Source organism: Molossus molossus, unplaced genomic scaffold (assembly GCF_014108415.1).
Source record: "Molossus molossus isolate mMolMol1 unplaced genomic scaffold, mMolMol1.p scaffold_m16_p_4, whole genome shotgun sequence".
NCBI lineage: Eukaryota > Metazoa > Chordata > Mammalia > Chiroptera > Molossidae > Molossus > Molossus molossus.
Genome location: NW_023425377.1, coordinates 69499819 through 69522012, shown reverse-complemented (window position 1 = coordinate 69522012; position 22194 = coordinate 69499819). Strand labels below are relative to the sequence as shown.

Here is a 22194-nt window from a genome sequence, read left to right as displayed (position 1 = left end):
TCCTATATTGGTTGCATATATGTTTATCAAGGTTATATCTTCCTGTTGGATAGATCCTTTCAATATTATGTAGTGGCCTTCTTTGTGTCTAGTTATGGTCTTCATTTTGAAATCTATTTTATCAGATATGAGTATTGCTACCCCAGGTTTTTTTCTTTTCGTTTGCTTGGATAATTTTTTTCTATCCCTTCACTTTCAACCTATGTGAATCTTTTGTTGTGAGGTGGTTCTATCCTAAACAACATATAGGTGAGTCATGCTTTCTTATCCAATCAGCTACTCTGTGTCTTTTTATGGGAGCATTCAGTCCATTTACATTTAAGGTGATTATTGATATGTACTTATTTATTGCCATTTTAGTTTAGTTTGGTTATATATTTCTTTCTATTTCTTCTACTGATTACAGCAGTCCTTTTAACATTTCTTGTAGTGCTGATTTGGTGCTCATGTATTCCTTTAGCTTCTTTTTTGTCTGGGAAGCTCTTTATTTGACCTTCTATTTTGAATGACAGTCTTGCTGGGTAGAGTAGTCTTGGATTTAGATCCTTGTTTTTCATGACCTTGATTACGTCATGCCATTCCTTTCTGCCCTGTAGTGTTTCTTGTGAAAAGTCAGCTGACAGCCGTATGGGGTTTCCTTTGTAGGTAACCTGTTGCTTCTCTCTTGCTGCTTTTAGGATTCTCTCTTTGTCTTTAATTTGTGGCATTTTAATTATTATGTGTCTTGGCGTGGGCCTGCTTGGTTTCTTCTTACTTGGGGCTCTCTGTGCTTCTTGAACTTGAATGCCTTCTTCCTTCAGCAAATTAGGGATGCCCAACCCCCAACACAGTGATCAGGCTGCTTTGCCATTGCTTATCTCTCTCTCTCTCTCTTTATTTTATTTATTTTTTGGTAAAATTTAATTTAATTGAAACGAGAAGAAACAGATTGACCCAATGTAGCTTGCAGCGTCTCTAAACATAATTAATTCTGGAGATTCTCAAAATCATGTGAGAGTTTCTTGCAGGCTCAGTAATAATTTTTTCTAATGACAACTTCTCAGATCAGATATGAATTTAATTAAAAGAATTAGCATGTCAGCAGCTTGAAAAAGACCTGCAGTTTGTTGTGGAAGTGGATGTCTGCCAGCTTGCCAGGATGCCCGGTGGGTTCCCCTGCTCACTACCCTCTTGCAGTCTGCAGACCATAGCAATGTCCTCCAGACAGAACGCTGGTCCATTGCAGTCAGCGAGCACTTCATTCCAATCAGGACCAGCTGGAGGCAGTCGAGTTAGCTTAGGACACAAGCCCTGGGACCAGACAAATTTCCAGTCCCAGCTTTACCCCTCACTGGCTTTTTGACTGAGGGCAGGTGGTTTAATTTCTCTGCATCTTAGCATCCCATTAAATGGTGCTGACAAGATCTGAGGATAGTTTAGAAGAGGAAAGAGCCTAGGAAAACCTAGGTTTCTAGGTCATAAGTGCTGTTTCTTTGGCTGGAGTGTGGCCCCATTAACTGAAACAGAAAATATCATGCAGAGGGAAGCAATATTCTTCTGCTTCTAGAAATTGCTAGTTGTTTATCCCTTGAAGTACAATTCACATCAGCAGGGTTTGGAGCCTTCCAAAATCTCCCTGTGGGTATCAATGATCAGCAGTTTGTGGCTCCCTCTGCTGGGGCTGGATGTGTATGGAAAGGACCAAGCTAAACATCAACATCTGGTTTCACTCTCCTGGGGCAGAGTCACAGGCCAGGTGAAGACTCAAAGCACCCAAAGATAAGTATTTACCTGCAGACTGGCTGTTAGTCTCAGTCACTTTTTGATCCTCAGATTGTAGTCCTCAGTTAGATGTAAACTCTACCTGGTGGGCAGGGTGAGATAAATTCCAGTGGTAGGGCATTTGCCATCCCCCCCCCCCACTAAAGTTGCTTTGATGGGAACCCTCTGCCTGAGAAAGATGGTTTCTTCAGCACAGGGCAATGGCTCATCACAGGGACCCAGGCAATGACCTTTACAGCTCTCCCCAGCACCATAAACCCCAGATTCACAGGACAGTCAAAGACCCAATTCACCCAAAGATCTGCCTCTGAATGTTAGTCACAGTAACTTAATGAACCTCAGGGTGTAGTCCTGGACCAGACATAAACTCCACCTGGTAGGCAGGATGAGAGAAACTCCAATATGGAGGGAATACCTTCCCCCTGGGCTAAAGTTGCTTTGATGGGAAAACTGCCTGAAAAAGATGGCCTCTGCAGTGCTGGACAACAACTCAGCACAGGGGCTCAGGCAGCAGCCCCCACAGCTCCCCACTCCAAGCCAGGAACCCTAGAGTCTCCACACACAGCTCCAGTCCACACTGCCTTCCCTCTGCCAGAGCTCGGGGTGAGTGACTGCAGACAAAATGTAGTGCGTTGGATTTTCAAGAGGGTGCCTGTGTTTCTAGCTGTCTCTCCCTGCTGGACAGAACCTTTGGTGCTTTACATAGCCTGGTGTTATGTGGGCACCTTTCCTAGTTGCATTGCTCTGGGCTGGAGAGCCAAGCTTGGGGTTTAGACCCTAGACTTCTCAGGGGAAACCTCTTTCATATAAGATATCCCTCTGGAACTTCAGCTGCTGCCTGTGGGAGCCCAGCAGCCCTCTTGTGCCTCTGCACTTCCTACCAGATTTGATGTGGGCTCCTCTTTATGTACTTGGTTATAGGAGTTCTCGCCAGCTAGTCTTTGATTGGTGATTCAAGATGATTTTTCTATATTTTAGTTGTAATTCCAGCTTGGTTCTGGGAGAAGGTCAATGTAGCTTCCATTCAATCCACTGCCATCTTGGAACCTCGTATTATTTATTACTTATTAATTATTGTATTATTTTCCATATGAATAACTGTAAACCTACTTTTGCCATACCCTGTACATGAAGGAGAATATCCTTACATGTCAGGGGACAGAAAAAGAGCAATAAAAACTTCAAAACCACAAATAACAACAACAAAAATTTTAGTATTTGCTTGAATTAAAATTAAGACTATTAAAAATAAAGGGCACAATAAGGAGAAACACCTGCAACAAAATTAAATTAAAAATATTAAAAAATAAAAATAAAGGGCACAATATAAATACAAATAGGTAGATATCATAATGGGAGGGGCTTAAAATATATATATTATAGCAAGAAGCCATGAAAGTCAACAAAATAAGAAGGCAATGGACAGAGAATCAGACAGGCAATTTAGAAGAGAAATATATAAAAAGGAACAAAGGTAGTACAAAAATATCCAAGATAATTAGTAATCACAGAAATAAAAAGTGAACAGAGATATTACTTTACTGGCATTAGATTGGCGAAATTAAAAATCTGTGTGCCCTGGCCAGTGTTGCACAGTTGTTAGAGCATTGGTCTGCACACTGAAGGATCACGGGTTTGATTCTCAGTCAAGGACACATATTGGGTTGCATATTTGATCCCCAGCCCCTACTTGGGTCATGTGGGAGGCAACCAATCGATGTGTTGCTCTCATATCCATGTTTCTCTGTCTCTCTGTCTCTGTCTCATACCCCTTCCTTCCACTCTCTAAAAATCAATGAAAACAATATCCTCTGATGAGAATTAAAAAAGAAAAAGGCTGAGTAAAATCAACTATTAGAGGACAGGGATGCAAGAATCTTCATGTCCTGCAGGTGGGAGTTTAAATGAATGAAGTCATTCTGAAGAACTTTTCATTTAAATTACTGATATTCACATTTTATGGATATCAGTAATTTAAAAGTAGAGCTTTTGTGTCCCTAGGTATAAATGTTTTCTTACCCTATCCATCTCCTCAAAGCAGACACAAATACAGAGAGCATACATTAAAGGAAGTTAAAGCATAATTCATGGGCATTAGAAATTGGAAGAACCTTCATTTACATTATTTGTTAGTGGAAGGTAAATTGTTATAAATAAATACTTTAGAGTATTTATACTCTAATACTTTAGAGTATTAGGCAATGCCAAAAGTAACAGAGTAGATATATGTGCAGCAACATAGATGAAACTTAAAATGATAATACTATTGAAAAAGAACACTAAAATAGATGGAGGCAGGCAGGACTGGAGGGAGGGTGAGTGTGTGAGAGAGTGAGCGAGGGTGTGAGAGGGTGTGAGGGAGTATGAGTGGACGTGAAGGTAGACGACCAAACCTGAGCAGTGCAGAACCCCGGAGCAAAAGGTTCCTGTGCTGTGGACGGAGCAGCCCGCTACCCCTGTAAGCGGCGCTTCAGGGCGCTTCTCCCTGCGCTGCCAGGAAGTCCCACCATTTTGGAACATCCCAGGTCTTCCCTGGGAGGAGGCAATGGGAGTGGCTAGGGCCCAGCAACCTGAGCCCACCAGTACACGTGGCACCATTGGACCAGTGGACACTCTGTGTCAACACAGACCGGTGCACAGTAGTGGAGCTCCCAAGGTGCCGGTCAAGGAAGCTGCAGACAGCCCGGAGCCAGCACCATCCCCCGTAGTAGCAGCCCAATCGAGATGAGATATACCCCCAGAAACAGAGGCTGTGGAGCAGACATCCATCCCCAGGCAACAGAAGCACAGACCAGCAGCTGAGACCCATCCCCCAAAACTACAGCAAAAGCTGAGCAGGAGTTGAGCCCCATGGGGCAGCAGCACTCACAACCTGCCAGTGATGGGACCTGGGGCTTCACAGAGGCCTGTGTGGTTCAGCAGCCCACAAGAGCAGTGGGAAACCAGAGCCCAAGAGAGACTGGTGTGATCCAGCTGCCTGCCCATGGGAACTACAGGGTTCGGGGGCACTAGTGAGGCCTGTGCAACCCAGCAGGGACTGTGCCATCCAGTTACCCACTATACCTGCAGGGTGCTGAAACACTAGAGAGGCCTGCGCGACCCAGCAGAGACTGCAATCTAGTTACCTGTGGGACCTGAAGGGTGCTGAAACACCAGAGAGGCCTATGCAACCCAGCAGAGACTGTGTGATCCAGTTACCCCTGGGACCTGTGGGGTGCTGAGGCACCAGAGAGGCCTGTGTGACCTAACAGCACATAGCATAGGCATAGAGCCAGGTCCCCAAAGGGACTGTGCGATCCAGTTACACGCGGGACCTGCAGGGTGCGGAGGCACTAGAAAGGTCTGTAAAACTGAGCTGCGCACAAGATAGGCTTAGAGGATGTGAAAATGGAGGCAGAGTGAATAGAAGCTATGCAGACGATCTCCCAGGTCCAAACAGGAATTACAGCTAAAATAAAGACAAATCCTCAGAAGAAAAGCAAGAGAACAGCAGCAAGACAGGACCATATAACTAGGGACACTGGTAGGATCTGCAGAGGCATGAGAGGGTGGCGGGCTGAGAGCCCAGGAACAGCAACAGTCTTAGCTGTGAGCAGCGCCCTGGGGGTAAAAGACCAACCCCACTCCACAGTGCAGAGGGCTGGGACAGAGCACTAAAATAGCCAGCCACAGCCACTCACTTGGGAGCTATGTCAGAGGGAGGGCAGACTGGGCTGGAACTCTGTGGGAACACCCGGGATTTGAAGGGCATTCAGAGTTTTTGCTGAGTTGAGGCCACAAAAGACTGTGGACAGTGTACTCCTTCCACGAGCTGAGGGGAAAAGCAGTAGCCCCTCCACCCACAGTGATTCAGCCATTCCCTGATGAGGCAAAGTAATTCAAATTGAGGCTCATTAACAACCAGCATCTATCCCACCCTCTGGAAATCCTCTTATGCTGGACACCAGGGCTACATTCCAAGGCACTGAGTAACTGAGACTACTAGCCACCAGGAAAAAGCTAGAGGATAACTGAACCTTTCATGGGCTTGCAAATCTACTCAGGAAAGTAAGACTTGACAGTGGTGTTTAATGTGGACCCACCCAGACTCATCCAAACCCAGTAGAGGGAGCCACAAACAGCAGAACACCAACATCTACAGGGAAAATTTGGCCGTCTCCAAAACGCACAGAGATAGCAAAAATGGTGAAACAAAGAAACAAATCCCAAATAAAAGAAAAAGAGACCTCTACCGAATATGATATAAGTGAAATGCAGCTTAGCAAATTATCAGAGGTAGAGTTCAGAGCCATGATCTTGAGGAAGCTCAACAGCATGAGTAAGGACATCAGCGCCATGAGTAAAGATATAGAAACATTGAAAACCAACCAAGTGGAAATGAAGAATGACATAGCAGAAATTAAGAACACATTGGAAGGACTAACCAGCAGAGTAGAGGAAGCTGAGGACTGAATCAGTGAATTAGAGGACAGGGTAGAAAAAAATCAATCAGAAAACCAAAAACCAAAAACAAAAAAACAAAAAAAAAACCCCACAAAAAACAAAACAAAACAAAACTCCACAGACAATAAAAGAGCAGGAAGACAGCTTAAGAGAATTGTGGAACAACTGTAAATGTAATAACATTTGCATCAAAGGAGTCCCTGAAGAGGAAGAAAATGGACAAGGGTTAGGGAATACATTTGAAGAAATAGTAACAGAAAACTTTCCTAACTTGGTAAAGGAAGAAGGCATTCAAGTTCAAGAAGCACAGAGAGCCTCAAGTATAAAGAACCCAAACAGGCCCACACGAAGACACATAGTAATTAAAATGCCAAAAATTAAAGACAAAGAGAGAATCCTAAAGGTAGCAAGAGATAAACAGTAGGTTACATACCAAGGAAACCCCATAGGGCTCTCAGCTAACTTCTTAACAGAAACACTACAGGCCAGAAGGAAGTGGCATGAAGCAATCAAGGTCATGAAAAACAAGGATCTGAATCCAAGACTACTCCATCTAGCAAGGCTATCATTCAAAATAGAAGGTCAAATAAAGAGCTTTTCAGACAGAAAAAGGCCAAGGGAATATATTCACACCAAACAAGCACTGCAAGAAATGTTAAAAGGACTGCTATAATTAGAAGAAGAAATAAGAAGAAAAATAGAACCACACTAAACAAAAATGGCAATAAATAAGTACATATCAATTATCACCTTAAATGTGAATGGTTTGAATGCTCCGATAAAAAGACACAGAGTAGCTGACTGGATAAGAAAGCATGACTCACATTTATGTTGTTTACAAGAGACCCACCTCACAACAAAAGATTCACATAGGTTGAAAGTGAAGGGATAGAAAAAAATCTTTCAAGCAAACGGAAAGGAAAAAAAAAAAAGCTGGGGTAGCAATACTCATATCTGATAAAGTAGATTTCAAAATGAAGACCATAACTAAGACAAAGAAGGGCACTACGTAATATTGAAAGGATCTATCCAACAGGAAGATGTAACCTTGGTAAACATATATGCACCCAATATAGGAGCACCAACATATATTAAAAATCTTTTGGAGGACCTCAAAGGAGAAATTGATAGCAATAAAATCATAGAAGGGAACTTCAACACCCCGCTGACATCACTGGATAGATCTTCTAAACAAATAATTAACAAGGAAACACAGACTCTAAATGAAGTGCTATATCAAATGGATTTAATAGATATCTACAGAGAATTACACCCCAAAACTGCAGAATTAACATTTTTGTCAAGTGCACATGGGACATTCTCAAAGATAGACCACATGTTAGGACACAAACTAAGTTTCTACAAGTTCAAGAAGATTGAAATCATATCAAGCATCTTCTCAGATCACAATGGCATGCAACTAGAAATGAATTGCAACAAGAACATTCAAAGACATTTGAAAACATGGCGGCTAAATAGCATGTTATTGAACAATAAATGGGTTACCATGGAGATCAAAGAAGAAATTAAAAACTTCCCAGAAACCAGTGAAAATGAACACACAAGAAGAGAAAAATCTATGGGATGCAGTGACAGCAGTTTGGAGAGGGAAGTTCATAGCACTACAGGCATACCTTAAGAAGCAAGAAAAATTTCTAATAGACTATCTAACCTCACAACTTAACAAACTAGAAAGCAAACAAAAAGAAAACCCCAGAGAAAGTAGAAGGAAAGAAGGAATTAGTAAAGATCAGAGCAGAAATAAATGACATGGAGACCAAGAAAACAATTCAAAGGATAAATGAAACAAAGAGCTGGTTCTTTGAAAAGATAAACAAGATTGGTGGACCCTTAGCTAGACTCACCAAGAAACAAAGAGAGAGAGAACCCAAATACACAAAATCAGAAATGAAAGAGGAGAAGTAACAATTGACACCACAAAAAATACCACGGATTGTTAACAAATATTATGAACAATTATATGGCAACAAATTCGACAATCTAAGCAAAATGGACCAATTTCTAGAAACACACAGTGTCCCAAAACTGAATTGGGAAGAGATAGAAAACTTGAATACCCAAATAACAACAGAAGAATTTGAAGATGTAATAAAGACTCTCCCAGCAAAGAAAGATCAGGCCCAGACGACTTCATGGGTGAATTTTACCAAACATACAAAGAAGAACTAATACCCATTCTCCTCAAACTATTTCAAAAAATTCAAGAAGAAGGAAGACTTACAAGCTCATTTTATGAGGCCAGCATTATTCTAATTCCAAAACTAGAAAAAGATACTACAAAGAAAGAAAACTACAGACCAATATTTCTGATGAACATAAATGCCAAAATCCTGAACAAAATACTAGCAAATAGAATTCAGCAATACATCAAAAAAATTATTCACCATGACCAAGTCAGATTTATCCCAGGGATGCAAGGCTGGTACAATATTCGCAAATCAATAAATGTGATACACCACATAAACAAAATGAAAGATAAAAATTATATGATCATATCAATAGATGCTGAAGAAGCATTTGACAAAATCCAGCACCCATTTCTGATAAAAATGCTCAGCAATATGGGAATAGAGGGATCATATCTCAACATAATAAAGGCCATATGTGAAAGACCTAAAGCCAACATCATATTCAATGGGCAAAAATTAAAAGCATTTCCCTTAAAAACAGGAACAAGACAGGAATGCCCACTTTTACCACTCTTATGTAACATTGTACTGGAAGTCTTAGCCACAGAAATCAGATAAAGACAAAAATAAAAGGGATCCAAATAGTAAAGGAGGAAGTGAGACTGTCATTATTTGCAGATGACATGATACTGTATGTAGAAAATCCCAAAGAGTCCATAAAAATTTACTAGACTTAGTAAATGAATTTGGCAAAGTAGCAGGATACAAAATTAACATCAAGAAATCGATGGCATTCTTATACACCAATGATGAACTCACAGAAAGAGAAACTGAAAAAACAATTCCATTTACCATCATGGCAAAATAATTTAAGATACCTAGGAATAAAGTTAACCAAAGAAATAAAGAACCCATTCACAGAAAACTACAGGTTATTGCAAAAGAAATAGAGGAAGATATGAAAAAGTGGAAGCACATACGTTGTCATGGATTGGAAGAATTAACATCATTAAAATGTCCATATTACCCAAAGCAATCTGTAGATTCAATGCAATCCCCATCAAAATACCAATGACATACTTCACAGAACTAGAACAACTACTTCAAAAGTTCATATGGAACCAAAAAAGACCTCAAATAGCACCAGCAATATTGAAAAAGAAGAACAATGTTGGAGGGATCAAATTACAAGATATCAGGTTATACGACAAAGCCACTACTCAAAACAGCCTGGTACTGGCATAAGAACAGGCATATAGACCAATGGAACAGAACAGAGAACCCAGAAATGAACCCAAGGCAATATGCTCAATTCATATTTGACAAAGGTGGCAAGAGTAAACAGTAGAGTAAAGATAGCCTCTTTAATAAACAAAAGAATAAACTCAAAATGAATAAAAGACTTAAGTGTGACTCATGAATCCATTAAAATCCTAGAAGAAAATGTGGGCAATAAAATTTCAGACATCATACACAGCAGAATTTTCACTGATACATCACCTAAGGCAACAGAAACAAAGTAGAAAATGAACACATGGGACTACATCAAACTCAAAAGCTTCTGCATAACAAAAGAAACAATCATTAAAATGGAAAGGCAACCCACTGTATGGGAGAGCATAATTTCCAATGATACATCAGATAAGGGGTTAATCTCCAATATATATAGAGTGCTGGTACAACTCAACAAAAGGAAGACAAAGAACCCAATTAAAAAATGAACAGAGGAACTAAATAGACACCTCTCCAAACAAGACATGGAAATGGCTAAGAGACATATGAAGAAATGCTCAATATCACTAATCGTCAGAGAAATGCAAATTAAAACAACAATGAGTTATCACCTTACACTTCTCAGAATGGCCACCACCAACAAATCACCAAACAACAAGTGTTGGTGAGGTTGTGGAGAAAAGGGGAATGCAAGACTGGTGCAGCCACTATGGAAAACAATATGGTGTTACCTCAAAAAATGAAAAATTGAACTTCCATTTGACCCAGGGATCCCATTTCTAGGAATATACCCTAAGAACCCTGAAACACCAATCAGAAAGAATATATGTACCCCCATATTCGTAGCAGCACTATTTACAATAGCTAAGATCTGGAAACAGCCCAAATGTCCATCAGTAGATGAATGGATAAAAAAACTGTGGTACATATACACAACGGAGTACTATGCAGCTGTAAGAACGAAAGATCTCTCATCCTTTGAGATGACATGGAGGGACCTGGAAGCTATTATCCTAAGTGACACAAGCCAAGCAGAGAAAGACAAATATCACATGATCTCACTTATTTGTGCAACATAATGAACATAACAGTCTGAGGAACAGGGTAGTCCCAGAGACATGGAAGTGTGGTACAGACTGACAATCCCCTGATGAGGGGATCTGGGGGGAGAGATAAACCACAGAACCTATATGCATGTATGTATGAACAATGGACATAGACAACACAGGTGTGGATAGGGTGGTGAGGGATGGGGAGGGGAGAATCAGTGGGGGAAAAAGAGAAATATCTGTAACAAAAATAAATAAATTATTTTTTTAAAAAAAGTGGCAGAGAGTCCAGCTTATGTGGCTCAGTGGATTGAGCGTTGTCCCGTGGACTGAGATGTCCTGGTTCAATTCCAGAGCATGTCACATGCCTGGGTGTGGGCTTGATCACCAATTGGGGGTGCTGAAGGCAACCAATTGATGATTCTTTCACACATCAACGTTTTATCTCTCTCCCCCTTCCTCTTTCTCTAAAACTCAATACAAACATAAAAAAAGGGGGGGGGGTAGAATATCTGAATAGACTCCAAAGAGGACATACAAATGGCCAAGGGACATGAAAAAATGCTCAATGTAATTAATTATCAGAGAGATGGAAATTAAAATCACTATGAGGCATCACCTCACACCTGCCAGAATGGCTGCCATCAACAAATCTTCAAACAACAAGTGCTGCTGAGGATGTGGAGAAAAGGGGACCCTAGTACACTGCTGGTGGGAATGCAGACTGGTGCAGCCACTATGGAAAACACTATGGTGTTACCTTATAAAATTAAAAATTAAATTGCCATTTGACCCAGTTATTTCACTTCTAGGAATATATCTTTAGAAGCCTGAAACACCAATCTGGAAGAATATGTGCACCCCTATGTTCATAGCAGTGCTATTTACTATAGCTCGAATGTGGAAACAGCCCAAGTGTTCATCAGTAGATGAGTGGATAAAAAAGCTGTGGTACATATACACAGTGGAATACTATGCAGCTGTAAGGATGAAAGCTCTCTTACCCTTTAAGATGACATGGAGGGACCTGGAGGGTATTATGCTAAGTGAAATAAGGCAATCAGAGAAAGAACAAAATCATATGATCTGATTTATTTGTGGAATACAATGAACAGAATAAGCTGATGAACATAATAGAGCCAGAGACATGGAAGTAGGGAACAAACTGACAAACCTCTGAGGGAAGAGTGGTGGTAGTGGTGGTGGGGGCCAGGAAGAGGTAAACCAGGGAACTTATATACATATATGCATAACCAATAGACACAGACCACCATTCTGTGAAGGTGGTGGTTGGGGGGATGGGAGCAGGAAGGAGTGTGACAAGGGGGAAAATAGACGGACATCTGTAATAAAAAATTAATAAATTAAGTATTAAAGAATAAAATAAAACAAACTAAGAATTTATGGAATAGAGATAATCAGTAGGAACAAAATTATGTTAAGTATAGGTTACAAAACAATTTTATGATCAAAATTGAATGTGAATCTAAAATTTAACTTATATAAAGTCTTAAAATAATATTTTAATGGTATTAACATGGGTCACTAATCCAGTAGATTTTCAAAGAACTGGAAATAACAGAATATAATACAAAAGTTTTTTAAAATGAGGAAGATGCAATCTCTCAGCTATAATTTCTTATGTAAAGATAGATAGCTTTAAATAGTATCTTTAGGACTTCCGGTCAAGATGGTGGCATAGGTAAACGCGGTATCGCATCCTCTCACAACCACATCAAAGTTACAACTAAACTACAGAACAACCATCATTCAAAACTGCCTGAAATCAAGCTGAATGGAAGTCGTACAACTACGGAATTAAAGCAGCAGCCACATCCAGACTGGTAGGAGGGGCGGAGGCGCGAGGGCCGGTGGCGAGACGGGCTGGTCCCACACCCACGTGTGGCGGATAAAAATCAGGAGGATACCTCGGCTGGGAAGGTCCTCCCTGAGGACTGAGGGGTCCCTGGCCCACACCAGACGCCTCGCTCAGGGTTCCAGTGCCAAGAAGAGAAGTCCCCATAACTTCTGGCTGAAAAACCAGAGGGAACTGAGGCTCAGGGAAGCTGAAGTGGCTGGAGCCCCAGGCAGCTCCTTAAAGGGCCCGCGCACGAACTTATTGGGCACTCTTCCCTCTAAGCTTGGAGGGGAGGCAGCTCGAGGGGCGCCAGAGACATACAGGGAAGAACTGAGCTGTTTGGCTCTGGAGAGAGGGCTGGAGAGGGGGCTTTCTCTGGGACAAACGTGCTGTCAGAGGCCTTTGTTCCTTTGGTGAGCCCTTTCCTGGGGCGGCAAATAGCCGCCGTATCTGGGACTCTAGCAACCTGGCTCACACTGGTAGCCCCGCCTTAGTGACTCCCTGAGGCCCCGCCCCGCCCCACCCAAGTTTTAGGCCCACCCAAGCTGTTGCCACTTGCTTAACCATAGGATTGGCCTGTCTTGGATCTTGCTTCAGGTTTTTCCTAAATTCTTTCAAACGAGCAGCATCTAGTCTCAGCTAGCCCGATACCTGTCGTTAAGTAATACACAGAAACAAACACAGGGAGGCAGCCAAAATGAGGAGACAAAGAAACAGGTTCCAAATGAAAGAACAGAACAAAACCCCAAGAAAAGAACTAAGCAAAATGGAGATAAGCAACCTAACAGATGCTGAGTTCAAAATACTGCTTATAAGGATGCTCAATGAACTTAGTGAGGGCCTCAAGAGCATCAAAAAGGACCAGTCAGAAATGATGGATGCACAGTCAGAATTGAAGGAGGCATTAACTGAAATAAAGAATAATTTACACAGATTTAATAGTAGAGTACGTAAATCCAAGAAGCAAACCATCGATTTGGAATATAAGGAAGCAAAAAACGCCCAATCAGAACAGCAAAAAGAAAAAAAGAATCCAAAAAAATGAGGATAGTGTAAGGAGCCTCTGGGACAACTTCCAGCATGCCAACATTCGCATCTTGGGGGTGCCAGAAGGAGAAGAGAGAGAACAAGAAATTGAAAACCTGTTTGAAACAATAATGGCAGAAAACTTTCCTAACTTGGTGAAGGAAACAGACATACAAGTCCAGGAAGCACAGAGAGTCCCAAACAAGATGAACCCCAAGAGGCCCACACCAACACATCATTATCAAAATGCAAATGGTTCAAGATAAAGAGAGAATCTTAAAAGCAGCAAGAGAAAAGCGGTTAGTTACCAACAAGGGAGTTGCCATAAGACTGTCAGCGATTTCTCAAAAGAAATTTTGCAGGCAAGAAGGGAGTGGCTAGAAATATTCAGAGTGATGAAAAGCAAGAACCTACACCCAAGATTACTCTATCTTGCAAAGCTGTCATTTAGAATCGATGGCCATATAGTTTCCCAGACAAGAAAAAGTTAAAGGAGTTCATCACCACCAAACCGTTATTATATGAAATGATGAAGGGTCTTTTTGAAGAAAAGGATAAAATACATGAACAAACAAAATGGCAATGAATACATATCTATCAACAATGGAATCTACAAACAAAATGAACAGGCAGAACAGAAACATTCTCATAGATACAGAGAACATTTTGTTGGTTGCCAGATGGGAGGGGGGTTGGGGGAATGGGTGCAAAAGGTGAAGAGATTAAGAAGTACAAATTCTTTGCTAGACTGACAAACGTCAAAGGGAAAGGGGTTGGCGGGGTGGGAAGAAATAAACCAAGGAACTTATATGCATAACCAATGGACACAGACAATAAGGAGGGAAAAGGTGGGAGGGGGGCGGGAGTAGGGAGGAGGGGGTCAATGGGGGAAAAATGTGGAACATCTTTAATACATTTTACATTCAACAATAAAGATTTAAAAATACATACATACATACATACATACATATATACATAGTATTTTTAATGTAGGAAAGGCAATCTTTGGTCAAATGTGAATATAACAGTTGGAGATGATTCAGGGTTTAGAAATAGATCTCATCACAGAGGCCAAGAAGAACAATAAGGAATAACAGATGTAAAAAAAAGTTAGAAATATGTACAAAAGTTGATGTATTAGCACTAAATATACAGAAGAACATTCTGGCATTTTTTCTCATATTTAAAGACAGCATTCATGGTTACTCTGTCATTTCAGCTTATTTCAGACAACATTTAGTTATTGATTTATTTAATTTTCAATGCTCTGGAGCAATTTATTTTATTTAAATGCTGAAAATAATATTAATTTTTAATTTCTTTTCTAAATTTTCTGGCATATGATTAGTATACTTTCTTGTTTTAATTTTATTTTTTAAATTACAGTTGAGACTCAATATTATTTTATATTAATTTTAGGTATACAGTATAGTGGTTAGACAATCATATAATTTACATACAAAGTGATCCACCCAAAATTTTAAGTACACACCTGACACCATACTTAGTAATAACTAAATTATTACTATATTAATGACTATATTCCCATGCTGTGCTTCTTATCTTGTGACTATTTTGTAACTACAAATTTGTACTCTTAATTCCTTCACTTTTTTCAGCCAGCCCCTGAACCCTGTCCCCTCTGGCAACCACCAGTTTGTATCTATGACAGACAGCTTGTATTTAAAAACTCTCACTGGGGGTTCATTTTCCTGTAACAAGAAGAATTTAAAGGACGTTCCTAAGTAGGAAAACTGGTGACTCTGATTCACATGATGGACAGGAATGAAAGCTCTCCTTTGAGTCATTCTTTGATCATAAAACATGGATAAAATCCTGAATATAATGGAGATATATGATGGACGATACTGATAATGATCTTTCACCATCCCTTCAGTGGTTATGGCAAAATTAAGAAGGAGGATATATTGCCTTTATAGCAACGAGAAAAGTCATATTATGGGCAGCAATGGAAGTTTTCAAGCAGAAACACAAAGATAATTCAATAAAAAATAAGAAAATACCAATCAGTTCTTCACCCATATGAATAAACCCCCTTACACATGGGCACTAATCTTTCATACATCAGTGACTAGATGTACAGCATGAAGAAAAAAATATTTTGCATTGTAATGCAATATATGCTTTAAATTTTGCTTCATCATATTGAAGGTCACCTGTGATTCTAAGATCATATTAGGTCAACTTATTTATTAAAATGTGTCTTTCAGTGAAGAGTATTCTTGGAGACATGGATTTGATCATCACTTTGCAAGCGGCTAAGGCAGGAATTGTGAGCACTGAGCTGAGAGGGAACAGGATCCTAACAAAAATAAAACCAACTGTCCAGTTATTAATCACACTGGTATGTTAGAGTCTACATTATCAAGAAGAACAGTTAAGACAACTAATATACAATGGAATGTCAAACATAAAAGTGAAAAACAGAAGTCTCAGATTTTCCCCTCTTATAAAGTTGTATAAATTGCCTTGGTCATTAAGTGTAGTTTTTCCCATAGGACTAGTACAATTTAGGATGGTTCTTTTAGTAAAAAAAAATTATTTGGTACTATATATGTCACTTGAGAAAAATTATTCCTTTTCTTTTTTCTATTCCTACCTGAGGATATTTTTCTATTTATCATTAGATAGAGTGGGAGGGAAGGAGAAAGAGAGAGAGACAGAGAGAAACATTGATGTGATAGAGCCACATCAACTGGTTGCCTCCTGCACAACCTGAACAGGGCTAGGAATGAACCAAACCACAACTGAGGTACATGTCCTTGACCGAAATCCAACCCATGACTCATTGGTCCCCGGGCCACCACTCTAACCACTGAGCCAAACTGGCCAGGGCGAGAAAAATTATTCTAAAAAAATCTATGTTATCTCATTAGGTAAATGGTATTTTCAAAACATTTCTTCTCCATGATGGTAATAAATTTTGGAAACTAGGAAAATAACAAAGGGAAAAACTGTGGAATATAAGAGAAGAAAGCTTAATAAAGTGAGTCCCTAAAATTAAATACAAAAGTTATGGTAAAAGAAATGGAAATTTCAGGAAATAAATGGAAAGAGAAAGTTCTACTTCTGTAGTCTGAAAATAATCACTATATCTGACTCCGAGCCTCTGACCTCTGCAATCATGGGCAGGTCTTTAGTGTTAGGACAACTTGCCTATTTGTAGTTTGCTTTACAAAGAATGTTTTCAGAGCCTGTTTGATGTCTTTGTTCCTGAGACTGTAGATGAAGGGGTTCAGCATGGGTGTGACCACGGTGTACATCACTGAGGCTATTGCACATGAGTGTGCATTGTGGGTAGCCGCAGAGCTGAGGTACACCCCTAGCATTGTACAGTAAAATAAGGAGACAACTGAGAGGTGAGATGCACAAGCAGAAAATGCTTTATACTTCCCCTGAACTGATGACATTCCATGTATGCAGGACACTATCTTTGAATATGAGTAAATGATCCCAGCAAAAGGACCACCTCCCAGCAGGAGAGCTGCAAAATACATCACCACCATATTAAGAAAGGTGTCAGAACAGGAGAGTTTGATCATCTGATTGAGTTCACAGATAAAATGGTGGATTTCCAAGTCTTCACAGAAGGATAGCCTCAATGCCATTAAGCACTGTAACAAAGAATTCAGGACACTCATGATCCAGCACATCAGAACCAGCAGTCCACAGAGCCGGGGGTTTATGATGACGGTGTAGTTCAGGGGGTGGCAGATGGCCACAAAACGGTCATAGGCCATCACAGTCAGAAGAAAAACATCCAGCACTGCAAAGAGTATAAGAAAATAAATTTGTGTGATGCAGCCTTCATAGGTGATGACTTTGCTCTGTGTCTGGATGTTCACCAGCATCTTTGGGACGGTGGTGGAGGTGAAACAGATGTCTACCAAGGACAGGTTGGAGAGGAAGAAGTACATGGGCGTGTGGAGGTGGGAGTCTGAGCTGACCGCCAGGATGATGATGAGGTTTCCCAACACAGTGATCAGATACATGGAGAGGAAAAGCCCAAATATGAGGGGCTGCAGCTCTTGTTCCTCTGAAAATCCCAGAAGAAGAAATTCTGAAATTTGTGTACCATTCCCTGGTTCCACATGGTGGAGTTGACTACTCAGAAAGAGAAGAAATAATATGACTAATTCACAAAAACTTTCATTACTCACATATTTGAAATGCTAAAATTTATATTTACAGTAAAAATTCATTTTAATATATTATATATGAATCTGGTCCCTTTCAGGAAAGCCCCATTCCACCTGTTTTATGAAAGTTTTGTATCAGTCACCTTTTTCCGTAAGGTATTATTTATTCCATAGTTTTAATGAGAAATCCTTCATGTATTTCAGAAATATAAATTGAGTGCTGATCATGTTTTTGGCACTGTCGGGTGTAAGTATAGTGTACTGAAGAACAACGGTTCCTACAATTCAACGATGGAGAAAGCATATAGAAGCAAATAATAAAAATACATCACATTTCACGTGGTGATAGGTGGTATAAAAAAAAGGAATGCAGGTATAACAAAATGAATAGGGTGTTTCATTTTTCATGAGCACTGAGGCAAGACTTGCGAACAAGATGACATTTGTACAGTGACTTCAAGTAAGAGCGGGAAGGAGATGGGAGGTTCTGTGGGAAAGTATGTGCTGGGCAGAGGGAACCGCCAGTGCAAAGATCCCAAGGAAGGTGTTTGTTTTAATGTTCAGCCAAAAAAAGAGAAATAAAAAAGGAAGCCAGTGTTGGAGGTGAATGAGCTCAGGTGAGAGAAGGTGTCAGACAAGTTGAGGAGTGAAACGGGCTCTTTGCTAATGCCGAAACCTCAAGCACAGGGACTTCTTTGTCCCCACTGCCTTTGCACTTTATTAATCTTGTTGCAAATGTGTCCCAAGAATGCAAACACAGATTCTCTCCTTAGCACCTTCTCTTGATTAAATCCTGGCCCCCGTATTGTAAGAGTTACCTTGGAATATATGATCCCTAGTCTCCCTCTTTTGAGGACTGCTCACATCTACAAGTAACACATATGTGTGCACACATGCACACACACACACATCCCATAACTATAATTGTATTATTTCTGTGTCTTTCTTATGCTGATTTGGCAAGGAGTGGCTGTAACGCAAGATGGCCAGATTGTTTCCCTGTACACTGTAGAAATGGCTCCTAGCAATTCCAATTCTGATACCTGCCTTAGACAAATAAACTTGGGCTCCATATTGGAATGAACACTTTGCTGTGTATTTAAACAAACATTAAGAAAATCTGTTTATATTTTGATTATTGTAAATAATGCTGCAGTGAATATAGGGATGCACATATCTTTTCAAATTAGTGTTTTTTGTTTTCTTCAGATAAATACCCAGATACCCACAAGTAGAATTGCTGGGTGTCCATCAATAGATGAATGGAAAATGAAGGGGTCACACACACACACACACACACACACACACACACAGAGCAGATTGGGGAAAAAGTAGGTTTACAGTTGTTCATATGGAAAATAATATAATAATTAAAAATAATAATAATACACGAATAAACGCTGTGTTCTGGGTACTCACAACTGTAAACCTAGTTTTGCCCTACCCTGTATATACAAAGTAGAATATGACTCAGGAATAAAAAAGAAGTACATCTTGCTATTTGCAACAACATGGTATGGGCCTTGAGGGCATTATGCTAAGTGAAATAAGTCAGAGAGAGATAGAAAAATACCTTATGATTTTACTTACATATAGAATCTAAAACAAAGCAAAACAAATAAACAACCAAACCAAAATAAAAATAAACTCATAGCTACACAGAACAAACAGATGGTTGTCAGGGGCGGGGCTGAGGGAATGGGTAAAAAAGGTGAAGGCGAATGAAAGGTACAAACTTTCAGTTATAAAATAAACCATGGATATGTAGTGTATAGTATGAGGGATATCATTAATAATATCTTGATTACTTTGCATGGTGACAGATAGTTACTAGATTTATTGTGGTGAACACATTGTGAGGTATGTAAATGTTGAATCATATTGTTCACCAGAAGTTAATATAAATTGTATGCTAACTATACATTAATAAAAGATAAAGAATAAAATAATAGTTGTAATTATATGAAAAGTCATTTTAGTAAACAGAGAGAGAGAAAGAAATGAAATGCAATGGACAAGGAGGAAAACATGATCTAATAAGGTCAGGCGTGAGGAAGAAGAATCTTTCTTGATTCTTGCAGCATTTGAACCCTAAACACATTCCCCTGATGCCAAGCAAAGTAATAAGAGAACAAAAATAAACTTCTAAAAGACAAAAGAGGTCACTTTATACATTGTACACCCAAAGCAAAGGGATAAACCAACACTTTACAAAAGAAAATATATAAAGTGTAACAAAAGCTGTGCTTTGAAAAAATTTTTGTTAATCCTCACCCAAGGACATTTTTTTCATTGTTTTTTTAGAGAGAATGGTGGTGGTGGTGGTGTGTGTGTGTGTGTGGGGGGGGGGTAGACAGAGAGAGAGAGAGAGAGAGAGAGATAGAGATGAGAGAGAGCGAGAGACATCATTGTGAGAGAGACACATCGGTTGGTTACCTCCCCCACACACCCAGACCAGGGATGGGTACTGAACCTGAAACCCAGGTCCATGTCATTGACAAAGAATCAAACCTGTGACCTTTCAGTGCACGGGCTGACACTCCAACCCCTGAGCCAAACTGGCCAGGGCAAAGTTGGGCATTTTTAGTATCAAGTAGTAGAAGACTTGTTTTTTTCTGTACATATTTCATAATTGTTTGACCAATTCATTTTCATTTTTATATGGTATGATAGAAGATAAGTCCCCTTTTCCTTTTTTTTTTTAATCCTCACCTGAGGACATTTTTCCATTTTTTGTTCAGATAGAGTGGGGGGAGAGAGAGAGAGAGAAAGAGAGAGAAACATTGACATGAAAGGAACACATTGAGTGGTTGCCACCTGCACAACCCAACCAGGGCCAGGGACAAACTGCAACCGAGGTACGTGGCCTTAACGAGAACCGAACCTGGGTCTCTCTGGACTGCAGGCTAACGCTCTAATCACTGAGCCAAACCTGCCGGGCTCCCTTTTCTTATGTGGCAATTTTTCTATTATTTACTGAACTTTGGGTTTTTTCCTCTTTTGTGACAAACCCATTTGGCATACTCTAATCCTACTTCTGGTCTTCATCCAATATGCAAAAACCTCCTTAGATCATGCTTTATAAATCCTTCCTACACCATGACAATTCTATCTATTTATACTGAATAGCTTTTTTTATATGATTCTTCCTGAGGACATTATTTTAAACACACATTTATTTCATTGTTCTCTGTCCTAATCATTATGCTGTATGATCCAAAAGAGCAGGGACTTCTGCTTTGTTCACATTTGGATTTTCATAAAGGTAAGTGAATATATGTGAACTTAAACAGAAACAAAACTAAGAATGTAAAAAGTGACAACATGGGAAGTATGAAGGGATAACGAAAACAGGTTGAAATTAGTTTCAAAACAACTATTAGTAAGCAAAATTGAATGAGGATGCAAATACTAACGGAAACAAGACAAAATAGCAATAATTTAATGATGTCAACATTGTAAAGCCTTAATAAATTGTAAAGCCTTAGATTTAAAATAATATAATGTTTCTAGAATATTCTGGCACATAGCAGATACTCAGTTATTATTTATTTAATGATTCTGGAATTAAGTCTTAATGTATATGAACATTGTATTTCAATTTAATAGTTAGTATTCCTCTAAATCAAGTATAATAATTAGTTACTTAACCAAGAATACAAACAGAGATATCTAGCCTCAGGGCTAGGCTAATTAAGTTTGCAATGACTCAGGTGAAGTCAGGTTCCATCCTCTCTGACCCTTTCCTGATGTACCTACTTGATTCTCAGACTCACCTGGATGGGGACTCTGAGAAGAATGTCTCCATGTGGAAGTTTGAATTGCTGCCTGGATGGTGGACAATGGAGACTGAAGCCCTGTCCCCACACAGGACAGCAGGAAGGAGTGAAGCATCAGTTTCTGAGACAGCTTACGAATCCAAAGCAACAACCATGTCCTGTCCACCAATGATATACAAGCCGACGGACTGCACAGGAAACATATTTACAGCTTTCTATCTGCTCATCAGGCACATTTCCCTCGTGTTATTCCAACTTCTGAGTACGTAATTTCCCTCTGGGCCTCTGGAATAAACAGAAAGGAAAGGTTTCCTAATGATCCTCTGATCTCAAGAGACCAGGTTAATAGTCAAATAAACTATTATTTCTGCTTGTCCTTGATCTTTTTGCTTTTCAGAGGTCGACCTCCTACCACCTTGTCCCAGCCCTGAGTTAACATTTTTTCCAATGTCTGACACTAAGAAACCTGTCAGGGCCAGGTCCCTTTCACCCTCAAGCACTGATTGCAGTGGGGGCACAGCCCTGATGTCTCCAGAGAATTGCTATTCTCCTCTCCAACAAGGGGAGAGCTGTGTTCTTTTGATATGCATTGCAATCCTGGCCACCACACTCTTTAGCTTCTTGACACCTTTGTCAAAATGATAAAGGATTTTGTATTTATTTCACAAGTTAAGAACTGTCATTTAGTCCCTCATTATGAAATATATGTTAATTATGAGAGATACACTTAGATAT

At 39.8% G+C, this 22194-nt stretch overlaps 1 protein-coding gene across 2 annotated transcripts; it reads right to left on the bottom strand.

Annotated features, from left to right (window-relative positions):
- Window positions 1–16479: 16479 nt before the first annotated feature.
- On the bottom strand, window positions 16480–21589 carry LOC118616034 (olfactory receptor 7A10-like). Of its 2 annotated transcripts, XM_036241379.1 has the most exons (3): window positions 21457–21589; window positions 17179–17577; window positions 16480–16893 (listed from the first exon to the last, which is right to left on the bottom strand). In XM_036241379.1, exons 1-3 carry the CDS (start codon window positions 21572–21574, stop codon window positions 16664–16666), a joined length of 747 nt encoding a protein of 248 aa, XP_036097272.1. In that variant the 5' UTR covers window positions 21575–21589; the 3' UTR covers window positions 16480–16663. The 2 variants fall into 2 exon arrangements, with proteins under 2 accessions (XP_036097272.1, XP_036097271.1); XM_036241378.1 differs by having other exon boundaries at window positions 16480–17577.
- Window positions 21590–22194: the final 605 nt, after the last annotated feature.

What these genes read in the sequence shown, in the direction of transcription:
- LOC118616034 (XM_036241378.1), bottom strand. Translation starts at nt 21,574, where the DNA reads ATGCTTCACTCCTTCCTGCTGTCCTGTGTGGGGACAGGGCTTCAGTCT. An exon ending in TTCTCAGAGTCCCCATCCAG is followed by an intron (nt 17,578 to 21,456) that starts GTGAGTCTGAGA and finishes TGGGATTTTCAG; the next exon opens with AGGAACAAGAGCTGCAGCCC.